At 39.8% G+C, this 22,168-nt stretch overlaps 1 protein-coding gene across 1 annotated transcript in view; it reads left to right on the top strand.

Moving 5' to 3' along the window:
* edar (ectodysplasin A receptor) overlaps positions 1 to 13,508 on the top strand; it is a 44,745-nt gene extending 31,237 nt beyond the window's left edge. Inside the window, exons 7-13 of the mRNA XM_038720270.1 lie at positions 3,686 to 3,751; positions 3,838 to 3,963; positions 4,068 to 4,142; positions 6,893 to 6,965; positions 9,188 to 9,494; positions 9,609 to 9,672; positions 10,355 to 13,508. Coding sequence (XP_038576198.1) covers positions 3,686 to 3,751; positions 3,838 to 3,963; positions 4,068 to 4,142; positions 6,893 to 6,965; positions 9,188 to 9,494; positions 9,609 to 9,672; positions 10,355 to 10,740 — 1,097 coding nt within the window. The 3' untranslated portion in view covers positions 10,741 to 13,508. The remainder of the gene's footprint in view (positions 1 to 3,685; positions 3,752 to 3,837; positions 3,964 to 4,067; positions 4,143 to 6,892; positions 6,966 to 9,187; positions 9,495 to 9,608; positions 9,673 to 10,354) is intronic.
* Positions 13,509 to 22,168: the final 8,660 nt, after the last annotated feature.

Raw genomic sequence — 22,168 nt, 5'->3', positions numbered from 1 at the left:
GTTTCCGCTAGCAAACATTAAAGGAAATAAAAGGGGACAAGTTGTGCAAAAAGCGGATGTACTGTATGTTGAAAGCCTGGACTTAGTTTAATGGAACAATCGGAGGTCAGAGGTTGTGCTGAGTTCTCCCAGACCCTCTGGTCACTGTTCTCCCCGTCAGAGGACCTCGCTGTTGGACACAAAGGAGTTGTACACCCCCCTTCCCTCCCTGCATCTCTGCTTTTCTGGTTCCAGAGGGGTGTTTGGCAGCTTACCCTGCATACCTGACACTGTGTGTACATGCATGTGTGTGTGTGTGAGTGTGCATGCATGGCGCCAACTGTTGCTGAGACCACATCCCTGGACAATAATATTTACTAGTGGTTGTCTCCATTTTTCCGTTTCCCATTCACTATCAGCCTCAGCAGTTCATAAACTTAGTATTGCCAAGTGACAGCTCAACAACACAAAGATTAGACCTCAATCTATTAGAATATAATTAGATACTGTGGATAACTGTTTACAATGATATGATATGATATGAAATAATCTTTCATAGCAATGAGATTAATAGACCTTTCAAGACTTCTAATGTAATTTCAAATTTAAAGTAATTTTCTATAAGGTGGTGATTTTAAAACAAGTCAGATAAAGGAAAATAATACTTTCAATACAAGATGAGCATTTACTGCAGAGCGAGAGCCGGATATTTTCACTGTCCTGAGGTGGCCTCTGTGGGTTTGTCCAGATATGACAAATAGATTCCATTGATCCAAAAATGAGAGAACGTCAATTGGATCTGCGCAGTGTTTGTGACCCTCACTGATACATACTAGTATTGGAATTATATTTATGGGCCTATTATTGCTCAAAACCGCCTTTGAGTGTAATTGAAGAGCCCGGAAATCAATGTTATTGTTATTGTGTCATATTTAATGAGTGTTTTGAAAAATGAAAAAAGCAGCCCAGGCCTGCAGAGGAGAGGGTGTGAAGTAGAAACAGGAATATGTGTGTGCATGTGTATGTGTGTGTAAGAATAAACACTTGCTTTTCAACAGCACCCTAATTGTTTCTCCCAGGCATGGAAATGAGTGATTGGATGAAGCTCTGAAGATAAATTATAGAATGATGTAACGCAACAAAAAAATTGCCAGTGTGGCAAGTAATTTCATCTTGTATTCATATATATAAAGCTCATCTGGGAATTGCAATTTACGGTGCTGACATAATTTTACATTCAAGTATCTTTTTTAGTAGTTGGACTGAGAAATACGCTTATCCCTACAGAGAGGTAGATGAGAAGATTGATACCACTCTCAATATACATCTACAACTAAATAAGATTAGCCTAGCTTAAAGACTCAAAACACAAAGCCTGGCTCTGTCTGAAGGTACATTGTTGTTTTTACACTTTGGTATTTGTGTGGATCAAACAAACAGGAGACAGTATAATGCGTTAACTAGTTAGCTTTAGAGGTGCTGGTAGGTGGATTTTTGTTACCGCTGGACAGAGCCAGGCTACCTGTTGTCCCCATTGTTATGCTAAGCTGAGATAACTTAACCTGCTGCTACCTGTATCTTCACATTTAGCGTACAGACATGAAAGTATTTTCCAAAAAGTATTCACTTTAAGATTTTAATCATTTATTGAGATACTTTTTAGCTAACATTATTAGTTCTTGCTTACTACCCAGTATGTTTAATAAAAAATGATGATGAGGATTGTTTCTCACAGGAATAACCTGACAATGTATAGCCTTTGATGAACCAGATACAGGTGTTACATCTTCTATCAATTAATGATAGGGAGCTGCAAAACCTTTCCAAATTCTAACTTAAATTTCATCGGACCAAGCTGTTAATGCAGTATGGTTATCTGAAGTAATTGTGATTAATCTGGATAAAAGATACAATCACACAGAGCATTCTGTATTTCTCCCTATCTGTTAAGTCAGGCTGTAGTACATTTTAATTAAACCCTCTTTAGATGAGAACTTAAACATAATGCCCCCCCCCCCCCCAAGAGTAAATAGAAAAGAAGCTGAAAGCTGGGAGTTCTACTTGCTCAGGGTGAAGGCAGGCTGACACTCGCCGTGTAATCTGTAAATTACCCTGGCTCCTGCCTAGCTCTGTGCCTGTGATAATTAAAACTTCAGTGCGTATGAGAAAGAAAGATGATTAGCGTGTTAGTGCTTGCGCCGATGCTGCTCTATGACAGGCAGACGTTATGCGTCTGTAGGCATGGCTCAGCTTCTACTGTCGCCTTTGGATTTTTATTGACTTTTGCTGCCATTTTCCAAGTGGGCACCAATACATCTAAACACTTCAAGATTTTTCACTTTCATCAGAGATCATTCACATCACTACCTGTAAGAACACTTCTTATTTTCCCTCTATCTACCTACGGAGACACCAGACACACGTTTATGGATTTCACACAGAAGTGAATCAGAAGTTAACCCTCGCTTCATCCCTGCTTACAGAGGTATCACAAATCTTACCTCAAACAAAAATGCTTTGATTTTTTTTAAATCTCCCATGCTTTGTAATTCTGCGCCTCCCAGTTGGTTTGGACCTGAGTACCCACATTGCCCTGCAGAATGATAATTTAGCAGTGTGTGTTCAGCCCGCAAGACATGATTAAGAGATGAAACCACAAGACGCTAAACAGAATTCCAGTTCAGGCTCATATCCTAATCCAGAGAGTGTAAACACATACCCCAAGTGTGTGTGTGTGTGTGTGTGTGTGTGTGTGCGCGCGCGTGTGTGCATGTGTGTATGTGTGATGACATGAGGCTCTGAGACCACGGGAAGCGGCAGGGCACATGCCAAAGAGGTCTACAGTATATCAACGTGGTGAAATAAATGACTGATTAAAAGGGGTGATTTATGAGCTGCCAGGAGTTTACAGCTCCATTAGGAAAGAGGAAAACCAGTTGATGAATAATCCAGAAAGAGAGACAGAAGGGGCGACTGGGGTCGGAAAGTGAAGCGATGGAAAGCGAACAGAAAGAATGAAATAGTTTTGGACAGACGGCTGCATCCCTGAATCCACACTCTCCAATACAACATTTGGTTTACTGTTGCGGCAGGAGGTCTGAGAGCGATAAAGTTTAGGACAGACTGCTGTTTTTTGAAATGTTACTTGCAAAATGAAGCCATGCAAAACTATTGTGGGGAGGGACTGGCAATAAAATACAAGGCCAAAGCAAAACATGCCATAAAAAGTGACTGATGGCATGTCGCCTCTGTAGAGACCTAGCCGGATAGTATTTCTTGTGCTTTCTCCTTCGACCGATCTGTAAAATCTCTGGAAGGAAGGGTTCATCAGTCATCCAACTATAAAATATAGTTTGACATTACTGGCAATAGGTTTATTTACCTTCTTGCAGAGATTTAAAGATTGATAGCACTGTCACATGTGTAGGGTAAATACAGTATGCAGGAGCTGGTTAGCTTAGCTTAACACAAAGACTGGAAACGGTGGACACAGCTATCCTGGCTCTGTCCTAACGTAACAAGATGCGCCTTTTCAAATTGGAAACTTGAATTTGATTCATAGGTATGAATGTTTTACCCCTGTGAGAGCAACTACGGTTGGGCATATTTAAGCAAACACTAGGATGAAAATATACTTACTAACACATCCAGAGTTAATGAACTGGCATTGACAGTGTGTGTGTCTGTGTGTGTGTGTGTTTTACAGGTGGGCCAACAGAAAAACCTCAAATTAACCCTGGCAGCACTACTGTGTTCCCTAATCCACATAAAGGTACGCACAAATACACACTATCTGCTGTCCTTTCTCACATACACACATCATTAACGTTACTTTACATCGCTGCCTCCATGTTTCAGATTCCACCGGACAAGGTCACCTTGCAACTGCTCTCATTATCGCCATGTCAACCATTTTCATCATGGCCATCGCCATCGTCCTCATCATCATGTTTTACATCCTGAAGGCCAAACCGAGTGGCCATGGTGAGAGACAAACACACACACACACACACACGCACACATTCACACTCTCATGTTAAAGGTTGGCATTTGTTTTTATGATGTTCCTTGTGTGTGTCTGTCTGCAGCTTGTTGTTCAGGGCAAGTTGTGAAGGCAGTAGAAGCTCAGACCAACAAACAGGAAGACAAGAAAGATGTCCCTGGTGAGACATGACTCACACACAAACTGAATAACTAATAAGCTCACAGCATTTAAGCTTCTCAGAGGCTTCCTGTTTGGTATCTCTCACACCACAGTCTGTATTCTGGCCTCATAATTGGTCTCTTGCAGTAAAAACAATGAGCTCGTCAGATGCATACCGGTATCCTGGTTATAAGATCTGGTTTTGATTATTTTCTCAGTGTGATGTTTATATGAAACATAAGTAATCTTGATATTCATATCCTTGTATACGTAGTTCTAACATTATCCACATTTTTGGCCGTATGTATTGTTTTTTTTTCATTGTTAAACCAAGGGGGGACAAAAAAATTCAACAATACTTGAGAATAAAAGTAGCTGTATAGACAATTTATTAAGATCATGAGTACATAGTGTAAGATCTAAAGTACAAGAGAATATTTTGAAATAGTTTCTTATAATTATATAGGAAAATGCAAAACAAAGTAAAGCATGAACAATTTAGTGACATTAGAGATGGTTTACATAGAGACCATCTGGTTTTTTCTTCTCTAACATTCTCAGTGTTTTCATATCTGTTAAAATAAGCAGGCCATCAGTCAGGAACTGATCATTTCCATGTTTCCATAAACTTCACTAGCACGTTGCACAGTTCCTAAAAGAAAGCCTACAAAATATATACTCAATAACTGAGGCAGTTTATACTACTTAAAAGTACACTCTGAATAGTATACAAGTATAATATAGTACAATAGCTCAACCCTTAGCTTTAATAACTATAAAATGAGTCCACAATATTCACAGTGACACCGCACACAATTTGCTTAACAGTCAGTTGAACAGATACCAACCAGCAGTGATTAGAGTAACACTGTATATAATTTGACTCAGTCCTGCAGCATAATCCTCTCTAACCTTGATTCTTATTTGTTAACCGCAAACACTGTATGAGCCCATATCTGCAAATGTATTATCCAACACTTCCCTGTAGTGCTTTGGGCTCAGCTGATAATGATTTTTTTTTTTCAAATTAAAGCTGTGGCTCGCAGATGTGTTTGGAACTATTTCACACTGAAAAAAGCCTAGTGGGGGAAGCGTTTCCTTCCGAATTGTACTCTTATCTCTGGAGCAGCATGTACAGTAGGTATGAATTATGGGACACTTGAACTCTCAGATCACGTCAAGATCTGCCCAACAACAATCAATGCAATGCTGATTGAGTCTATATTAGATATGAAATTAAACAAACCGTATCATCCCATCAAATCTGAGTGAATCACATCTGAATGTCAATACAGCCTTGGCTCCATGCGTCGGTCTATTATGCATGTGCATATTTATGATTTATAGCATAATGTCTGCGAATGCAAGTGTGTGCTTGTGTACTGTGTGTGTGTGCGTGTGTGTGTGTGTGTTTAAGCTGACAGACCTGCAGTTTGATGAGTACATCATGGTGGAATGTGAAGCTTCCAAAGCTAAAGCCATACGTTGCTTTAGGCGCCATTTCTCCTGACAATGATGCTCTGTTCAATTTCACTCCCAGACTGACTGACTAACCACTTACATGTGGTGTCGATGAGAACACACACGTACACACACTTACTGCATCTGTGGCCACAGATGCATTATGCGGTACAATGAGGTCGCTTACTTAATAATGTAATAGCAAAAAGAAACATGATAAAGTAGTTAGAGTGCGATTAAAAAATAAATGTCTGCATTGTGACTTAATGTTAGGTTACTGTGTGTGAGTGTGTGTGTGTGAATGGATTTTGGAAAACTGCTATGTCTGTGTGTGTGTGTGGGAGAGAAGCCCATTGCTCGGAGCTCTACCGGAGCTAGCTGTCACTCACGTAGACACAGAGTTAATAAGTCTGTGAGATGAAAGACACTACGCTTAAATTTACACTCTCTCTCTCTCTCTCTCTCTCTCTCTCTCTCTCTCACTCACTCACTCACTCACTCACACACACACACACACACACACACACACACACACACACACACAGACACAGACACAGCATTTGTTCCACTTAGGTATTCACTCATTATGCTGTCTATCCCTATCAGTGTCCATGATGTAAGTGTAATTCAGCATAATAGTCACTGTAATCACTTAATACACCGCTCCAACTGCAGCTCCTCTGTTCGAGGGATACATACTTTTAGCCTCAGGAATCTGTTCTCTTTTATGCACTCCAACTCATGCCAACATCTATTCAAAAAGTGTAGGTTTAATCCAGTGTTGCTTAGCGATAAAAGATAGGAGACCACAAAAAACCCTTCGTTCAACACCTGTATTTCAATAACTGCATAAAACTTTCCAAGAAATGAAATTTTCACAATGCATTTTAGTGGAAGACATGTTGTTTGTTTTTTGAATGATGTTTGGTTAATTACATGCGACATATCAATTAAAGTGAGAATGTGTAACTTTTTAAGTAATACGGTAAAAGCTTGACCAGTGTCATGACTCAAGAAAATCTCGGAAAATGAATGGAAATGTTCCTGTAATTGCCACTTGTCGCCGCTGTTCAGCAAAAGAGTGAGTACTTTATATCCAACACTAACCCAGCAAACCTTTTGGAAAGGTTTGAGTATATTGTGGCATTCTTTTCATATATGAAATAGTGGCAGGTGGTGGATAAACATCCTTTGAGTATTTTAGTATATTTGCAGCGTTACTATGACTGCCTTATCTCTTTTTTATTCTGTATTTGTGAGAAAATAAATCACCTATATACCTCCATATCCTTTCTCTCCCTCTCTCAGACAATGTGGTGATCTACTCAGAGAAAGACGAGTTTGACAAACTAAAAGCGCCACCTCAGAAGACGGTGAAAAGGTGAGCGACATGTCTGATTCACAAACAGCTTCATCACACTGTTACTAATTTGGTCGAACAAAGTAAGATCAGACGGTTCTCAGTGATTAATGGTTAAATCCAGACAGCTTAATGCACTGTGTAGCAGGAGAATAGAACATAGGACTTGGTTGAAACTGACATGCTATGCACAAAGCAATGCTAAGTGTACAAACCATGGACACAAAGCAAGAGTCCCAGTGGAGGCTAAGAACCTTTATTTATGACAATGGGCATGTTGTAAAGGTGATGGGTGAGGTGTAGGATAATAACTAAGCCTCGCAATGGACAAGAAAAATATTTCCTTCTTTTGATTGACAAGCAGGAGTTGTTTTTTTCTACTGAGGTTTGCAAGGGATTATGAAAGGGATTTAAACACAAAGTAATAAAGGTGTATTCTAACTTTTTTCTCATCACATAACTCCAGGTTGCTCCACCATGTTTTGCGCTTAAAACCAAAATGAGTACCTTCCATTCACGAGTATTTTAACACCACAGAAATTCTGTATGTCTATAAATGATATGTGTGAATGGGTGTTATGCTTCATAAGTGTGCATGTACTAAGGAATATTTTATATTCGCTCTTATATACACCACTGTGTCCTTATCTTGTCCTTATCTTAAGTGTGCATTACGAATGTGTGTGTGTTTAATTTCTATGGGGTCACAGAGACTTTGCACAACAGAAAGAAGCTTTTATAATTAAAAATTTTCAGCATCTGCCCATAATTAAGCCACCACAACAAGTCACTGCAGTAGTAGTATAATTGCTGCTGGCCCTTTTTTTATTTTTTTTTGCTGTATCTGCGAATACGTATGCACATGTCAGTTGAGGGATTTATTTTGTTTGTTATAAATGAAGCAAAGAGCCTTTATGTGGCTTTGGACCAGGCAGAGGTGGGTTTGGGGAGGTTGGGTGGGGGGGTGTAGCATAGATGAGCCCTGAAGCCTAGCAAAGTGAGAAGGCAAGAGGGGGTAGTTGTCAAAGCGGAGAGGGTTATTTATTCCGGGACTAAAACCACCACCAGGTGAAAGCACAAAAGAACGACAGTTTTCTCACCTTCGTCTTTCTGCATTCATCTCATCACCTAGATGTGCAGACAATGCTGCTTTATTGGCGCTAGTGGCTAATGTGTGGGGAGAAGTGTGGGAATGCATGATAGCATACAGTATTGCACACACACCTACAGTGAGCCATTGTGCTCAAAGTACTGGTAGTGAACATGCTTAGATGGATATGCTGTAGGGGGTGTGAATTAGAGAATAGATGAGATACACACACACACACACACACACACACACACCTCAGCATCAATAGCAGTAAACAGTGTGGTACAGCAGCATGCCAGAGGATGTGCTAACTCACTGCTTTAGCTGCCAGAGTGGGTGTTAGATGTCCGGGAAACAATGCCATTTTGTGTGTTTGCTCAGGAAAACAGCTCGGGACTGCGAAACAATGGCATTCTGTGAGCATCTCTGTCAACAAGGTGGTTTTTGGGAGAAAATCCAGAGCAGGGATAGGGAGGAAGAGGACAGGTAATAAAGTGATAGTACATGGTATCATGTTGTAAAACGCAGGGCTATTTCAGTCAAACACAGGAACAGCTTAGAAACATCAGTAGCTATGGCAACAACAACAACAGCATTCTTCTCCAGCTCATTTTCATTTCTCAACGTTCCTGTTAAGTTTGCAAAGACACAAATCATTGTGTGGGCAGTAGCTGTCACTCATTTAATTATGTAGTATAACAGCAAAACTGCACACACATGGTTACAGAATATCTGAGTGCAAAGCAGTAGATTGTGAGGGAAGTGACTTTCAAAAGAACATCAGGGGTATACACCCAGCTATGCAGCGTAATTGAATTGTATTGATTTATACTGAGAGATGTTTCTAATATGTAGTCTATCCACTGATGGGGCATACAGAACAAAACAAAACAGACCTTTATAACCTTGATCTAGGTGTACCGTACATAACAGTGTATTTCTCACTTTTCAAAAGAAAAGTCTGATATGTTGTTTTTAAATGGAAAATAATACCACAATCTGTCACTAAGACCACAGGTAGGAAGAATCTAGCTACAGCCTAGGAGCTTGGCTAAATTACTGGCAGGAGACTGTGCACAAAGTGTTTTACGGGACACCAATGAGTATGTTCACATGTAAATGAGTCCACATATGTGCATGCTTGTGTGTGCAGTGAAAATGACGCGTCATCAGAAAACGAGCAGCTGTTGAGCCGTAGCATTGACAGTGATGAGGAGGCGACGTCTGAAAAGCAAGGGTCAGCCGAGACCAACAACCCCAACCTGTGCCTTGTCAACCTGGGGAACAAACCCGACCTCTCCCTGCTCTCTCTGGGCCTCTTGGACCGCGACAGAGCCTGCAATGGGAGCCCCAACATTGCAGCCTGCCAGGCCAATAACATCCCAAGTCCCAACCACATCGGCAATGTCAACCATATCAACAGTGTGAATGCAATCAACAACAACAATAAAACCCCTGGGGTAGGTGGATGTATCTGTAAAAGACATTACTGGAGAAAAGACTATGCTTACAGATCCTCAGTTCAGTTTACTCTAGAAATCACATATTGTTGTTATTTATCTTTTACCACACAGATGCTACAGAGCCGAAGGAAAAAGATCCTGGATCTGTACACCAGAGCCTGCAATGTGACAGAGGGTAAGCCTTTCTTTCACAGACGAAAACATCCATCTAGGCAAGCTTTGGAATCAGACTTAATTTATGTCAGTACTGTAGGGACATTTGACTTCTTTCTGGTGGAGATGAACTTATAAACTGTGCTGAAGTGAAAAATGAAGAGAAACTGCTTTGGAAAGAAGACATTACCTCTCCACAGGCATCTTCTTTCACAAGTGAACAAAATTCAGACTTAATCAGTAACATTATTTAAGAGGTAAAGGTGTGCGCATGTATGTTTGTTTAAAATATTCCCCCTAATGAGGCATATTTTCAAATAAAATCAAAACATTAGTGCAGGGAAACTGGATCATCGCAGCAGCAAAGTAGATTGAGACAGAACAAAGACCAAAAGATAAATGAGAATACATATGGATGGGTATAAAATAATGAAACTACTTCAAAACTTTGAATAAAGTATGAATCAAGATTAACAGTATCATTATATGAAGGTGAGCAAAGGACCAACTAGAATGATAGTCTACTGCCACACAAGTGCTCTGTAGTTGGGTGCTTTGATCTAAATGCTAGCTTAGCATTTTGGTGGACATTGCCTATATCTATATCCAAGCCACAATCATGGCTAAAAATTAAATTTTATTTAAATCTTCAAATAACTGACCATGTTTGTGTGCTCAGTTCTAACACTTCTATCCCTCGCCAGGCCTGAGTCCAACAGAGCTTCCCTTCGACTGTCTGGAGAAGGCCAGCCGCATGCTGAGCTCCTCCTACAGCAGTGAGGCGGCTGTGGTGAAGACATGGAGGCATCTGGCCGAGAGCTTTGGGCTGAAGCGCGACGAGATCGGTGGCATGAGCGACGGCCTGCAGCTCTTTGAGAGAGTGAGCACGGCGGGCTATAGCATCCCCGACCTCCTGACCCGCCTGGTACAGATCGAGAGGCTGGACGCTGTTGAGTCACTCTGCTCGGATGTGCTGGGCAGTAGTGAGATGTCGGCAGCAGCCGGACGGCAGGGCATCAGCAGTTTTCACAGCCAGCTGGTCTGTCCACCGCAGTGCTCATCTCCATCCCAGCGCTGTGCTAGTGTCTAAATATGCAGTGGCGCAGAGACTGAGGACAGCACATATACAGTATACACCTTACCCCATCACATGAAGAATGTCAGTGGACCTCCCTGTGCACAATCCTTTTTTCTGATTATGGGTTGCCAATTTTAAGAATCTAGTAATACCTTATATGGCCTTAATGTTCTCTTTCTGTAGTGCTACAGAGTTTGAGAAAGACAAAAATCAAAGATTACTCTCTAGTATGCTAATTCAGATATTTTCTCCTCTGACAAAGACTAAACCAAACTAGTTTTCTTTTTATTAGATTTTTGTCTTTCTAAAATTTTAGCAAACAATACGTAGGTTAACTGTGCGCTGGACGTAACACTTTTCTCAAAACTAACAAACAACGTTTTGTATGCTGTTTACAAAATCCCACAAATGGTGTGTTGATGGAAATGGTCCCTGAGCAGCTCCTCTGCAGAAGTGTTTCTTGGCCATCTGTCCTTCTAGTTCAAAGTATAGAACTCTCTCTTCTACTGCCCCCCTCACTCCTGTGCACGAGCGCTGACGCCACCTGATTGGTGGAACAATGTTGTGGGGAAAGTCTGCACCACTTTTTATCTTTTTCAGTTACAGAGCCATGGCTTTGTAGGAAAACCAGGTTTTTTCAGAGCACACATAAAACGGAGGGCTAGCAAACTGTGACGAAATATTCGCTGAATTAATCAAAAAGTGTATTGGACTACAATCACTTTTTATCCCTTTAAGTGCCTTTCTTGTAGGAATACCAGTACAAGTGCATTGTAAGTGGAAGGAATTAGGATCCCTTCTTAGCTGTCCTTTCAGTGAACCTTCTTATCAGGACCAAAATCATTTGGTTAAACCCGCAGCTGACAGAATTAGATGTTTGTTTCCATATAAAGAAAGTAACCTGGTTTGACTGCAGCATCGGTTAACATTCATAACTGCGCCTATGGCTGTGTTGTCATCATAAAGGAAAGACAGTAGATATGAACTTCCCTTATTCAAAATAAAATCATTATGCCCAGCTGGAAATGCTAAAACATCCATCAAATAGACCTTCATCTGGTAAAATTGTGAACTTGCATTTGGGGATACCCTGGTGTCTTGTCATGTCATGTCACCAGCATACACACAACTGTAGTCAACATTACAGAACAGTATTTTAATTTTTAAAGAATTACCTACATACATTATGTTGGTATTTTTAACTGAATGCTTAAAACTGCCTATGTAAATCAATTGACTTAAACCTATTTAAGTCAATTTAGGGTTGATTCTGCAATGTTGTTTATTTAGTACTACTCGGCTCTATTAATTGATTTCCATATGTGTGTTAAGAGTGGAAACAATTGTACTTCACCAATAGATAAAGTGTGTCTTCTGCTTAAACACACATGTAAATCCACTTCCCCAACATATTTTCTTACTGCAACTACTTCCTCAGCAGTGACCCAGTATGTGACCCTCCCCATAATTCTTCCTCTCCCCGCTTATTCCCCTTTTACCCCAATGCTGCGGTCTAGTGCTGCCGCCAGCCCTAATTATTTGGCGTGTGGCTCCCTGGGCCCCTAATAGGCTGAAGTGTTGTGGTTTACAGAGCGGGTGCAAAGTGCCTGTGATTTCCAGCACCCAATTAAGCATTTAGGGCCACTTAACCACTGAAAGCCCAGTGGAAAAGCTGTAAAACCCTGCATTAAAAAGAGAGATGCCACGGCAGAGGCATGACTAACTGCCCCTGGGGTAGCTGCACTGTGAACGATGCAAGAATGCAGCCGGTCGTGGTGGAAGCAGTGCTACGGTCATCCTATAACGTCTGACCTTACTCAGCTTTTGTGGTCGGCTCAGTCATGCTCAGACAGGATTTAAGCTCCCCACTCCCCTATGGGACCAATATGGCAAATGAGAACAATATGCAGGTTGTGAGGGTTGTCCTTTTCTGAAAAGCATCTGAAGCTGGTTAAGTGTTGTACGTACAGAGACCGAGGGTGGCTCTGATAAGCATCAAGTTAAACTTTGGGAAGAGCATTACGTTAATGCTCATAAAAGATACGATACTGCCAGTCAACGTCCTGCTTTCTCTAGCAGTTAAGCTTCAAAACTCAGCAGTAAGCTCCAAAGGCCAACTTTGACAAGCAATGCCAAGACTTGCTTTGATCTAATTTCTTGGGAATGGGACTGATCTTTATCTCATGTCTGATGTTGTCAGTATAATGTCCCATGACTGTTCTGCACAAAATCAAACACATCATCGCTGCCAAGTTCTTTCTCTACTGCTTTTTTTTTTCGTTCATTTTTTACAGTGCAAACTCTGGGGCTGGACTCCAGCACTTTAAATTAATTAATGTGCATGTTTATCAAGCATGTGTTCATATTTTTTGTTCTTTAATGTCTCCTGTCAAGGCAAATAACAAGCTCCCATTTGAATATACTGCCTTCTTAGAGCAGGGTTGTCTTCATCAAATCAAATTAAATTGAAAACAGGTTTCACTAGTTATTTTTTATGATGTTTTATGCTGTTGAACTATTGTAAATAATCTAATTTGGTGGATTGAACTGAAATGGACTCAAGCCCTGTTTTCAGACAGGCAAAAAACTTGTGTGACATATATTACGCTGATAGGATGATATACAGAAGCCAAAACGGATTACTTACCTCAGTATTACACTCAAAGAACACAGTAGAACATGTAGAAACACACACACTCATCACAGAACCAAAGTATAACTGTATATATAACTTATTATTGTACATAATGTATACATTAATAAAGATGTATGGAAAAAATGGCTTGGTATTTGTATTATTATGTGATAACTGACTGATTTAGGTATAAAATCGTTATTACTGTCATCTTGGCTGATATCTGATTAAATGAATTCAGTTTGAGACAAGTGAATCTGGATTGGACCATCAGGACCCACAGAGTACAAACAAACTGCGTGGGGGACATACAGCAAAAGTATGAATGAAAGACCTTTCACATTACTTACATTGTGAGAACACCAGCCAGGCTAGCAGCTCTGTGAGGCTTAGCCGTGGTTGACAAAATACATAAATCATGTACTTGAGTAAAAGTACAGACACTCTAGCGAAATATTACTCCACTAAAAGTAGAAGTCTTCAATTTAAATTTCTACTTGAGTCAATGTACAAAAGTACTTGCTTTTAAATACATTATGTATCAAAAGTAAAAGTACTATTAGTATGGTTATATAAGGCAGGCGCTGCTATGATAAACTGAATTTAAAAATACAGTAGGCAAACTTTCCTATTTATTAATGGCATTCGTTATAAACAGGTTGCCCTTTCAATAATATTTCATGTTACTGAGTTATGTGTGAGTGTGTGTGTATGTATGTGTGTGTCAGTGGTGGACGAAGTATTCAGGCAAAATTACTAATACCACATTGTAAAAACACTGTTACAAGAAGACATACAAGTCCTGCTTTGAAAATATTACTAATATTTTATTGTTTTATAATTGTTTAGGGGGAGCTCATTTTTAAATATTTTGTTTGACAAAATTTCTCCATTAATCGATTTTCGAAATTCTGAAAATAGTGAAAAATGCCTTCACAATTACCCAGAGCCCAAAAGTGACAGTACACTACAAAGCTCAAAATTATTGCAAATACATTAAAATAATTAAAATGTCTCAGTCTTCATATGTTTAATGTGTAAAAACCTTATTTTGTAAAGTAACTAGTAACTAAAGCTTTCAGATAAATGTAGTGAAGTAAAAAGTACAGTATCTCCCTCTGAGATGTAGTGGAGTAGAAGTAGAAAGTGGCATGAAAAGAAAATACTCAAGTAAAGTACAAGTACCTCAACTTTGTACTTAATTACATTTACATTTATTAATTTAGCTGATGTTTTTATCCAATGCGACTTACAATTACTATATATGTCAGAGGTCACACGCCTCTGGAGCAACTAGGGGTTAAGTGTCTTGCTCAGGGACACATTGGTGTCTCACAGTGGATTTGAACCCTGGTCTCTCACACCAAAGGCGTGAGTAAATGTACTTATTTACTGTCCACAACTGGTACTCAGGCACAGTGGTCCTTTTAACATCTGTATGTTAACATGCTCAAAATGACAACGCTGCAATACAATACAATACCATGCTAACATGCTGATGTTTAGCAAATGCTAACTGTGTTCACCATCTTAGTTTACATAGATATTTGCTCATCAAGACAAGACACAAAGTACAACTCGAAGATGAAAGAATGTCATTAGTTTGGCAGGTATTTTGTAATAAAGTATTGGACAAATTTCAGTTTTGACCTGTTGATGGTGCTGGATCAAAAGTCAGAGAATCACTACAGTTTTTACAATTCATCCTGAGGACAACATGAATATCGGTGCCAAACTTCACACTTCACCCAAAGCCGCAGAAGACAACCTCATGGTGGCGCTAGAGGAAAAGTGCAGTCCATCCAAAGGCTGTTGAAATATTAAAGTCTGGACCAAAAGTAAAGTGGTCGACCGACTGTCAGATTGTCACTGCCATCCACAGAGCCAGACTGGCAGCATGACTAAAATATTATCTTGATTATGCCAATAAATTAAAACATACAGTCTAGACTCTTAATATCAGGGTAAAAAACATGAAACATACAGTGTGAACAATGGGACAAAGTAGCTGGATTTCAAATCAATAAATATTTTTATACAGAAACTCAGAAAAAACCTTTTAAACATATTTACACAATATACATAATAATACATAATTTAACAATTAAAAAGGTGCACATGTTTAGAACTTGTAACTTGTTATTTGGTCTTCTCATACAACAACCAGTATACCACAGACCAAATAACTGATTATTACAGCAGCTGTCCAGGTGGCTGGTCTCAGATGATCTTGGAGGTGAAGATGCTGGATGTGGAGGTCCTGGACTGATGTGGTTATATGTGGTCTTCGGTTGTGAGGTCAGTTGGATGCACTGCCAAATCCTCTGAAATTCCTTTGGAGACGGCTTATGCTAGAGAAATTCAATTCACGGGCAACAGCTCTTTTGTGTACACAGAGTTAGTCTTAGATTTTTGAGTTCAGCTCAACTGACTGGGGGCAAAAATAAAAGTTATGCGTTTATAATTTTGTTCAGTGTATATAAAAATGTAATAAGCCATATACATCATGTCAGAGATCACCGTAAATGACCCCATATAGTTGTCCATCCCAGATTTTGTTGTTTGTCAGCCATTACTTGACACTGACAGGGGCTGTTAATGGCTTAGAGAAACCAAATGGAAAATCGCTAATCACAAAATTGTCCAGTTCTTTAAAAACTCCAGCAGTTAATTATAGATCATCAAATGTGACATTAACTAGACAGTTCATCAAATGAGAGATGATTTCATTGAAAAACGACTGTAGGACAAGATAAGTAGACCATCATTCAGGCATCAGTTCTCACTCTTTTATCTCTCCCACTGGTTTGCTACTGCAAGCTGAGAAGGAGTTCGGGAAGCCAAACCACTTCTCAGCTTTATGTATTTCTACATAAATGTATAATGTTTTTTTATTTATTTACTGTTACCAAACATAGAAGAATAACACAAAACTACATTTTTTAGATACTTGAGGATTAGTAAATGGTGCAACTTGACCTGCACAAACACAAAACACTTTTCTCAACCCGGAGGAATTTTGTTCCTCTGCTGCAGCCACTCTTTTTGACTTTGACTTTTTCCTCCACCAACAAGGCATCAGCCACTACAGTGGCATCTGTCACCTCAACACACCGCTCTGTCATCAGTCTTTCACTATGTGCTGGTGTGTATCTGTGCCAAGATTCCCAAGGCTTTAGCTAAATGATTAGGTGTGTATGTACTGGCTGAGGATCTTAGGTCTGGATCATTGAAGGTCTGCCTGGCAGTGGAAATGCCAGCAATGCTGCTGTGGGGCATCAGAGCAGCATTGAGGTCTTTCTCTCATCATGTTTCAAATGCTCAAATTTTCCCAAAAAGAATCTATCCCAAATGACGAGCCTTTAGTCTGATAACACACACACATTGAGTAGGTACCCACACATGCAGAAGTGTGTGCGTCTTTGTGTCTTCGGGGTGTTTTTTTGTTTTTTTTGCATCTAAAGCGCTTGGCTTGACTTTAAATGAGGAGGATGGAGCCATAGAGAGCCACTTCAGGGCAAGGAGTGCCATCCATTGAGACTAATTAAAGCTCTGCCAGGCAGGAACAATTTCACCCTCCACACAACAACTACATGCACACACTCATCCCTGTCAATCACCTGCAAGCACATCAAACAGCAGCAGTACAAATACTGTCCAGACCTCAGTCAGGTGTATTTTCTATAACCTGTCTGGATCAGAAAGTTTGTGTCTGTCTGGAGAGCAGGATGAACTGTGTTTGCACTCTCAGTAATTAACCCTTTCATGCATTAATTATTAAATCACAAAGTTTTTTTTTTTATGTTTTACTTTCAAACAGGTGAAAAAATGGCATTAAATGGCATAAAGTGATTCAATGGAACTCAATATAGGTTAGAAAAAGGGGAATAAATACACATAACGTTATCCAAGTGTCAATTATATCAAATAAGGCAGAATATACCGTTAGGAGCATAATGTCCAATGGAGTGGACAGATGGATTTTCAGTCTCAGAACAAAATGTGCAAGAAATTAATCATTCAAATCTGGATAATGGATGTCTAACATCTTTTTTTAGTTGAATTCTTTTTTTTTACCAGCCTGATTTTCTCAGAATAAAAGCATTTTACAGTTACTGCTGAGGTACTTGGTGCATCTCCCTTTATTTTGAAATTATGATGCAGTAACCACATGGTGGTTTGGACATGGTACTATAACTTAAATGGCTTCCAAATATCTGTCCACTGTGGACATCATGTATGAAAGGATTGCCTTCAACAGCCATAGGGGCAGTTTCGTAAAAAAAAAAAAAAAACACTGATACATTTTCAAATAGTTATTGATACAATTTCTGTTAGCCAAGGACCTTGATTTTGATGAAGATGAGCAGTCCTCCTTGAAAAATCCTTTGTCAAAGAGGAGTTAGAACAGAGTATTCTCCTAAATATGGAAGAGCAGCACGCAGGCAGTGAAGTGTGCGCAAACCAACACACAGCTGCGTGGTCGGGTTGTCACAGGGTCACATTTTGCTGAAAATAAAAGTGTTTCGAACTACTGCGGCACACTGACTGACAGCGAAGAATCATATTATGCGATCGGTGCCTCTCTCAAGTCTGTGCATTAAGTACAAAGCTGGAGACTGGACGCGACCGGCATAAAGCTTAGCTTATAGTAAAGACTGGAAACAGCTAGCCCGTGCTGGGGCAATGGGCAAACATTCGTAAAGAAATAGTTACAATTAGTACCTCCACATAAAACAATAAATTTCTGTTTGTGTATAAATTAAGCAAACGAGATACACTGTATCAGTAAGCTTACATGTTTTGGTGGGCTTTTTCTGAACTTTGTACAGAGGGCATTTTGGAAAACACAAAACCAATTTTGGTACTGTAGAAAGAAATGAAATCCTAAATCAGGACTGACACTTCATCAATAAAATTGTTATCAGATGCAAGCCTTAATGATAGAAAAACAGAATAAAAGAAGTTAAAACAAACAGGATTTGGAAATGAGGGCGATCCCGGCCGGTCTACCATAAATAACCCCTGACAGCTGCTTCCCCTCACAACTCCTTCACACACTAGCTCATTTACAGTCAGGTATACTTCCAGACCCTCCAAGTACTTATTGCATTACTCTGGCAGCATATTTAAGCATATTGCGGCTGGTGGAAATAATACACATTTGGAGGTCTGCCATGATGAATCGCTGATTGACTTGAGTTTATGGTTGTGCTGAAGTGGAACCGCTAATGTTTCCCCCTGTCAGCCTCCTCCCACCTACCAAATAACAACTTAATGAGGTTTACCAGCCAGACCAGAGTGGGGCGACTCTTTAGGGTAATTATCTGAATTTTTGGTCCACTAGAGAAACCCAAACATAAATCAAGATCAGTGTATAAAGTCGTGTGGGTGATGCTGTGCAGGGCAGATTGGCAGAGTTTAGCGTGTTAGGGAACACAGACCAGACACTGCTATGCCGACTGCAGCGCAGACCAGACTTAACTGAAGTCATGGAAGTAAATAAACGAGCCGTCGACAGTTCTTTCAGTAGGCATAGACAATAAAGCCCTGTTAAAGAGATACTTCATCCAAAATCTATTTGAGTACACTCACAGCCTTTAGGCTTGAAAAGTAGAACCTAGAAGTTTGTAGATTCCTTCAGCTTCCATAGAAACTGTAATCTCTGTCTCAACTGTCCATCCATACGTTCAGTGTGTTTCAGTTGTATTTTTGCCTAAATGCACTACTACTGTTTTGCCCTCATGAAGCCTAAAAACTCAAGGCAGTCTGCATTAGCTGTATTTTGGTAAAAATGTGACTCACTATCTCGCTCCCGCTCTTACTATTATTGTGGTGATTGTTAATAAAAAGGAGAGCATTAATTACACAAAAAATGGATGCAAGTTGTGAATTGCAGAATCCTATTATAAGAATGTAATTCAAAGAGTTGCAGGGCTGGACTTTCAGTTTCGACCCCCGAGAATAGAAATTAATTATATGAATACAATAAAAATATTGAAAACTCAAAGTTCACCAACTAGCATTTTCCCGGAGCTTTTGGCTGTATCCTAGGCTGAACAAATTCCATTCACTGACGTAGGCCACGGGGACATGGTCAAAAGTTCAGGAAAAATAAATCAAGTAATCGAACTTTGAGTTTAAAATATTTTCACTTTTTCGGCTGTGACGTGTTAATGTTAATATCTCTGTAGCTGACACATTCAAATTTACTACAGACTTCTTCAAAAAAGGGGAAACTACACACCTTTTACTGCCATGTGCCAAGCCAGCTCAGTGTTAAAAGGAAGAGAGTCACTTTAAGGTCGTCTTTAATCAGCGCCCGGCTGGGATCAGCATATAGAGGAACAGATGGATTTATAAGGGAAAGCGTGGACAACATTAACATTAGGACAATTTTCTCTTCCAACATTTGAGTGCCCCCAAGTTCATTTAAACTGCATTGCTGTGTGTAAACGAACCCTTAAACATTCTGTATGTCTGTATTCATTACAAGTAAATGCCCTACATTGAACGTTTAATGAGTAAAAGTTAAAAAAAACAAACAAAAAAAACATATAAGTAAAAGTATGTAAAAATAATCATGAAAGTGTACTTAAAGTATTAAAAGTAGAAGTAGTGAATAAGAAAAAAGGACCCCTGTAACTATTAATACCATTACAGTGGGGAGAACAAGGTTTTCCTACTTACAAAGCATGTAGTCTGTAATTTTTTATCATAGGTACACTTCAACTGTGAGACGGAATCTAAAACAAAAATCCAGAAAATCATATTGTATGATTTATTGATGATTAATTTGCATTTTATTGCATGACATAAGTATTTGATACATCAGAAAAGCAGAACTTTATATTTGAGATCATACGTTTCCTGTAGTTCTTACGGAGCTACTCCTTAGTTCCCCTTGCTGTGTGTTTCGGGTTGTTGTCATGCTGGAAGACCCAGCCACGACCCATCTAAAATGCTCTTACTGACGGAAGGTTGTTGGCCAAGATTTCGCGATACATGGCCCCATCCATCCTCCCCTCAATATGGTGCAGTCGTCCTGTCCCCTTTGCAGAAAAGCATCCCCAAAGAATGATGTTTCCACCTCCATGCTTCACGGTTAGGATGGTATTCTTAGGGTTGTACTCATCCTTCTTCTTCTTCCTCCAAACACGGAGAGTGGAGTTTAGACCATAAAGCTCTATTTTTGTTTCATCAGAACACATGACCTTCTCCCATTCCTCCTCTGGATCATCCAGATGTTCATTGGCAAACTTCAGAAGGGCCTGGACATGCGCTGGCTTGAGCAGGGGGACCTTGCGTGTGCTGCAGGATTTTAATCCATGACGGCATAGTGGTAATGGTTTTCTTTGAGACTGTGGTCCCAGCTTTCTTGAGGTCATTGACCAGGTCCTGTCGTGTAGTTCTGGGCTGATCCCTCACCTTCCTCATGATCACTGATGCCCCACGAGGTGAGATCTTGCATGGAGCCCCAGACCAAGGGAGATTGACCGTCATCTTGAACTTCATCCATTTTCTACTAATTGCGCCAACAGTTGTTGCCTTCTCACCAAGCTGCTTGCCTATTGTCCTGTAGCCCATCCCAGCCTTGTGCAGGTCTACAATTTTATCCCTGATGTCCTTACACAGCTCTCTGGTCTTGGCCATTGTAGAGAGGTTGGAGTCTGTTTGACTGAGTGTGGACAGGTGTCTTTTATAAAGGTAACGAGTGGAGAACAGGAGGGCTTCTTAAAGAAGAACTAACAAATATGTGAGAGCTGGAATTCTTACTTGTTGGTAAGTGATCAAATACTTGCATGCATGCATCATACAATGTGATTTTCTGGATATTGTTAGGTTTAATTTACAAAAAAGTATCATTTTAAAAGCTCTTCATATTTTATGTACAGACAAATCTCAATCTTTAACATAACCAAAGCAGTGATATAAATGTAGAGTAAAAGTAAAACATACATTTCACTCTGAATTGTAGGAGAGTAGAAGTACTACGTAGCATAAAAAACTCAAGTAAAACACAAGTACTTCAACATTCTACTTAAGTACATTACTTGTGCCAGTGAACGGTGCAGCCATGATTGGCTGTCATGTGTTACTGCTCTGCTCAATAGCTCCAAATTACAGCTTTGCCAAAGCAAAAAATTAGTTGACAGAGAAAGACAGCGATGGGTGGCTTCCCAGTGAGCTCCAGTCCTCAATCAGTTTGTACTCTATCCGGAAGGCAGACGTGCTCCGAGGCAGAAGAGATGGATGCTGATAATAAAATTATCTTGACCTAGTGAATTTATTACGTGTACCCTGCATGGCTTGGTGAAGAACGGGAGTCACAGGATGAGTGTTTACGTGGCTGTGTGCTCTGCTGTTGATCATAAAGCCTGATGTTTCCATTTGATATCATCCAGATGTAACAAAATTCACAAATAACCACAATGTGGAATGTAAATGTATGTAAATCCTCTCCTCCGCAATCTTCTCTGCTTGTGGCTGTTGACAGTTGGTGGAGTAGTAAAAATGTAAGCAAGAAAATATTTTAAGCTAGGCTCGAACATAATCAGAGTGATTTACAGTTTCACCCCCAGTGGAGATTAAAATTATACCACTTATTTACAACAGCACAATCATCTTTAAAAGGGCACTAAAATTAATTCTTTTTCCAGTCATTTTATATATAAACTGAACTTATAATAATATGTTCTTGCATGCTCTCTGGTGCCACATAATAACACAAGTGGGTAGAAACTAAAGTCATTTGGGTTAATAACATACCACATCATTAAATGTGCTAAGCTATAAGATAAAGCT

This window comes from Micropterus salmoides, unplaced genomic scaffold (assembly GCF_014851395.1).
Source record: "Micropterus salmoides isolate LMB-PRFRI ecotype aquatic unplaced genomic scaffold, ASM1485139v1 Ms_hic_scaffold_15, whole genome shotgun sequence".
Classification (NCBI taxonomy): Eukaryota; Metazoa; Chordata; class Actinopteri; order Centrarchiformes; family Centrarchidae; genus Micropterus; species Micropterus salmoides.
The sequence above is the reverse complement of the archived record's forward strand: the minus strand, read 5'-3'. Positions and strand labels throughout refer to the sequence as shown.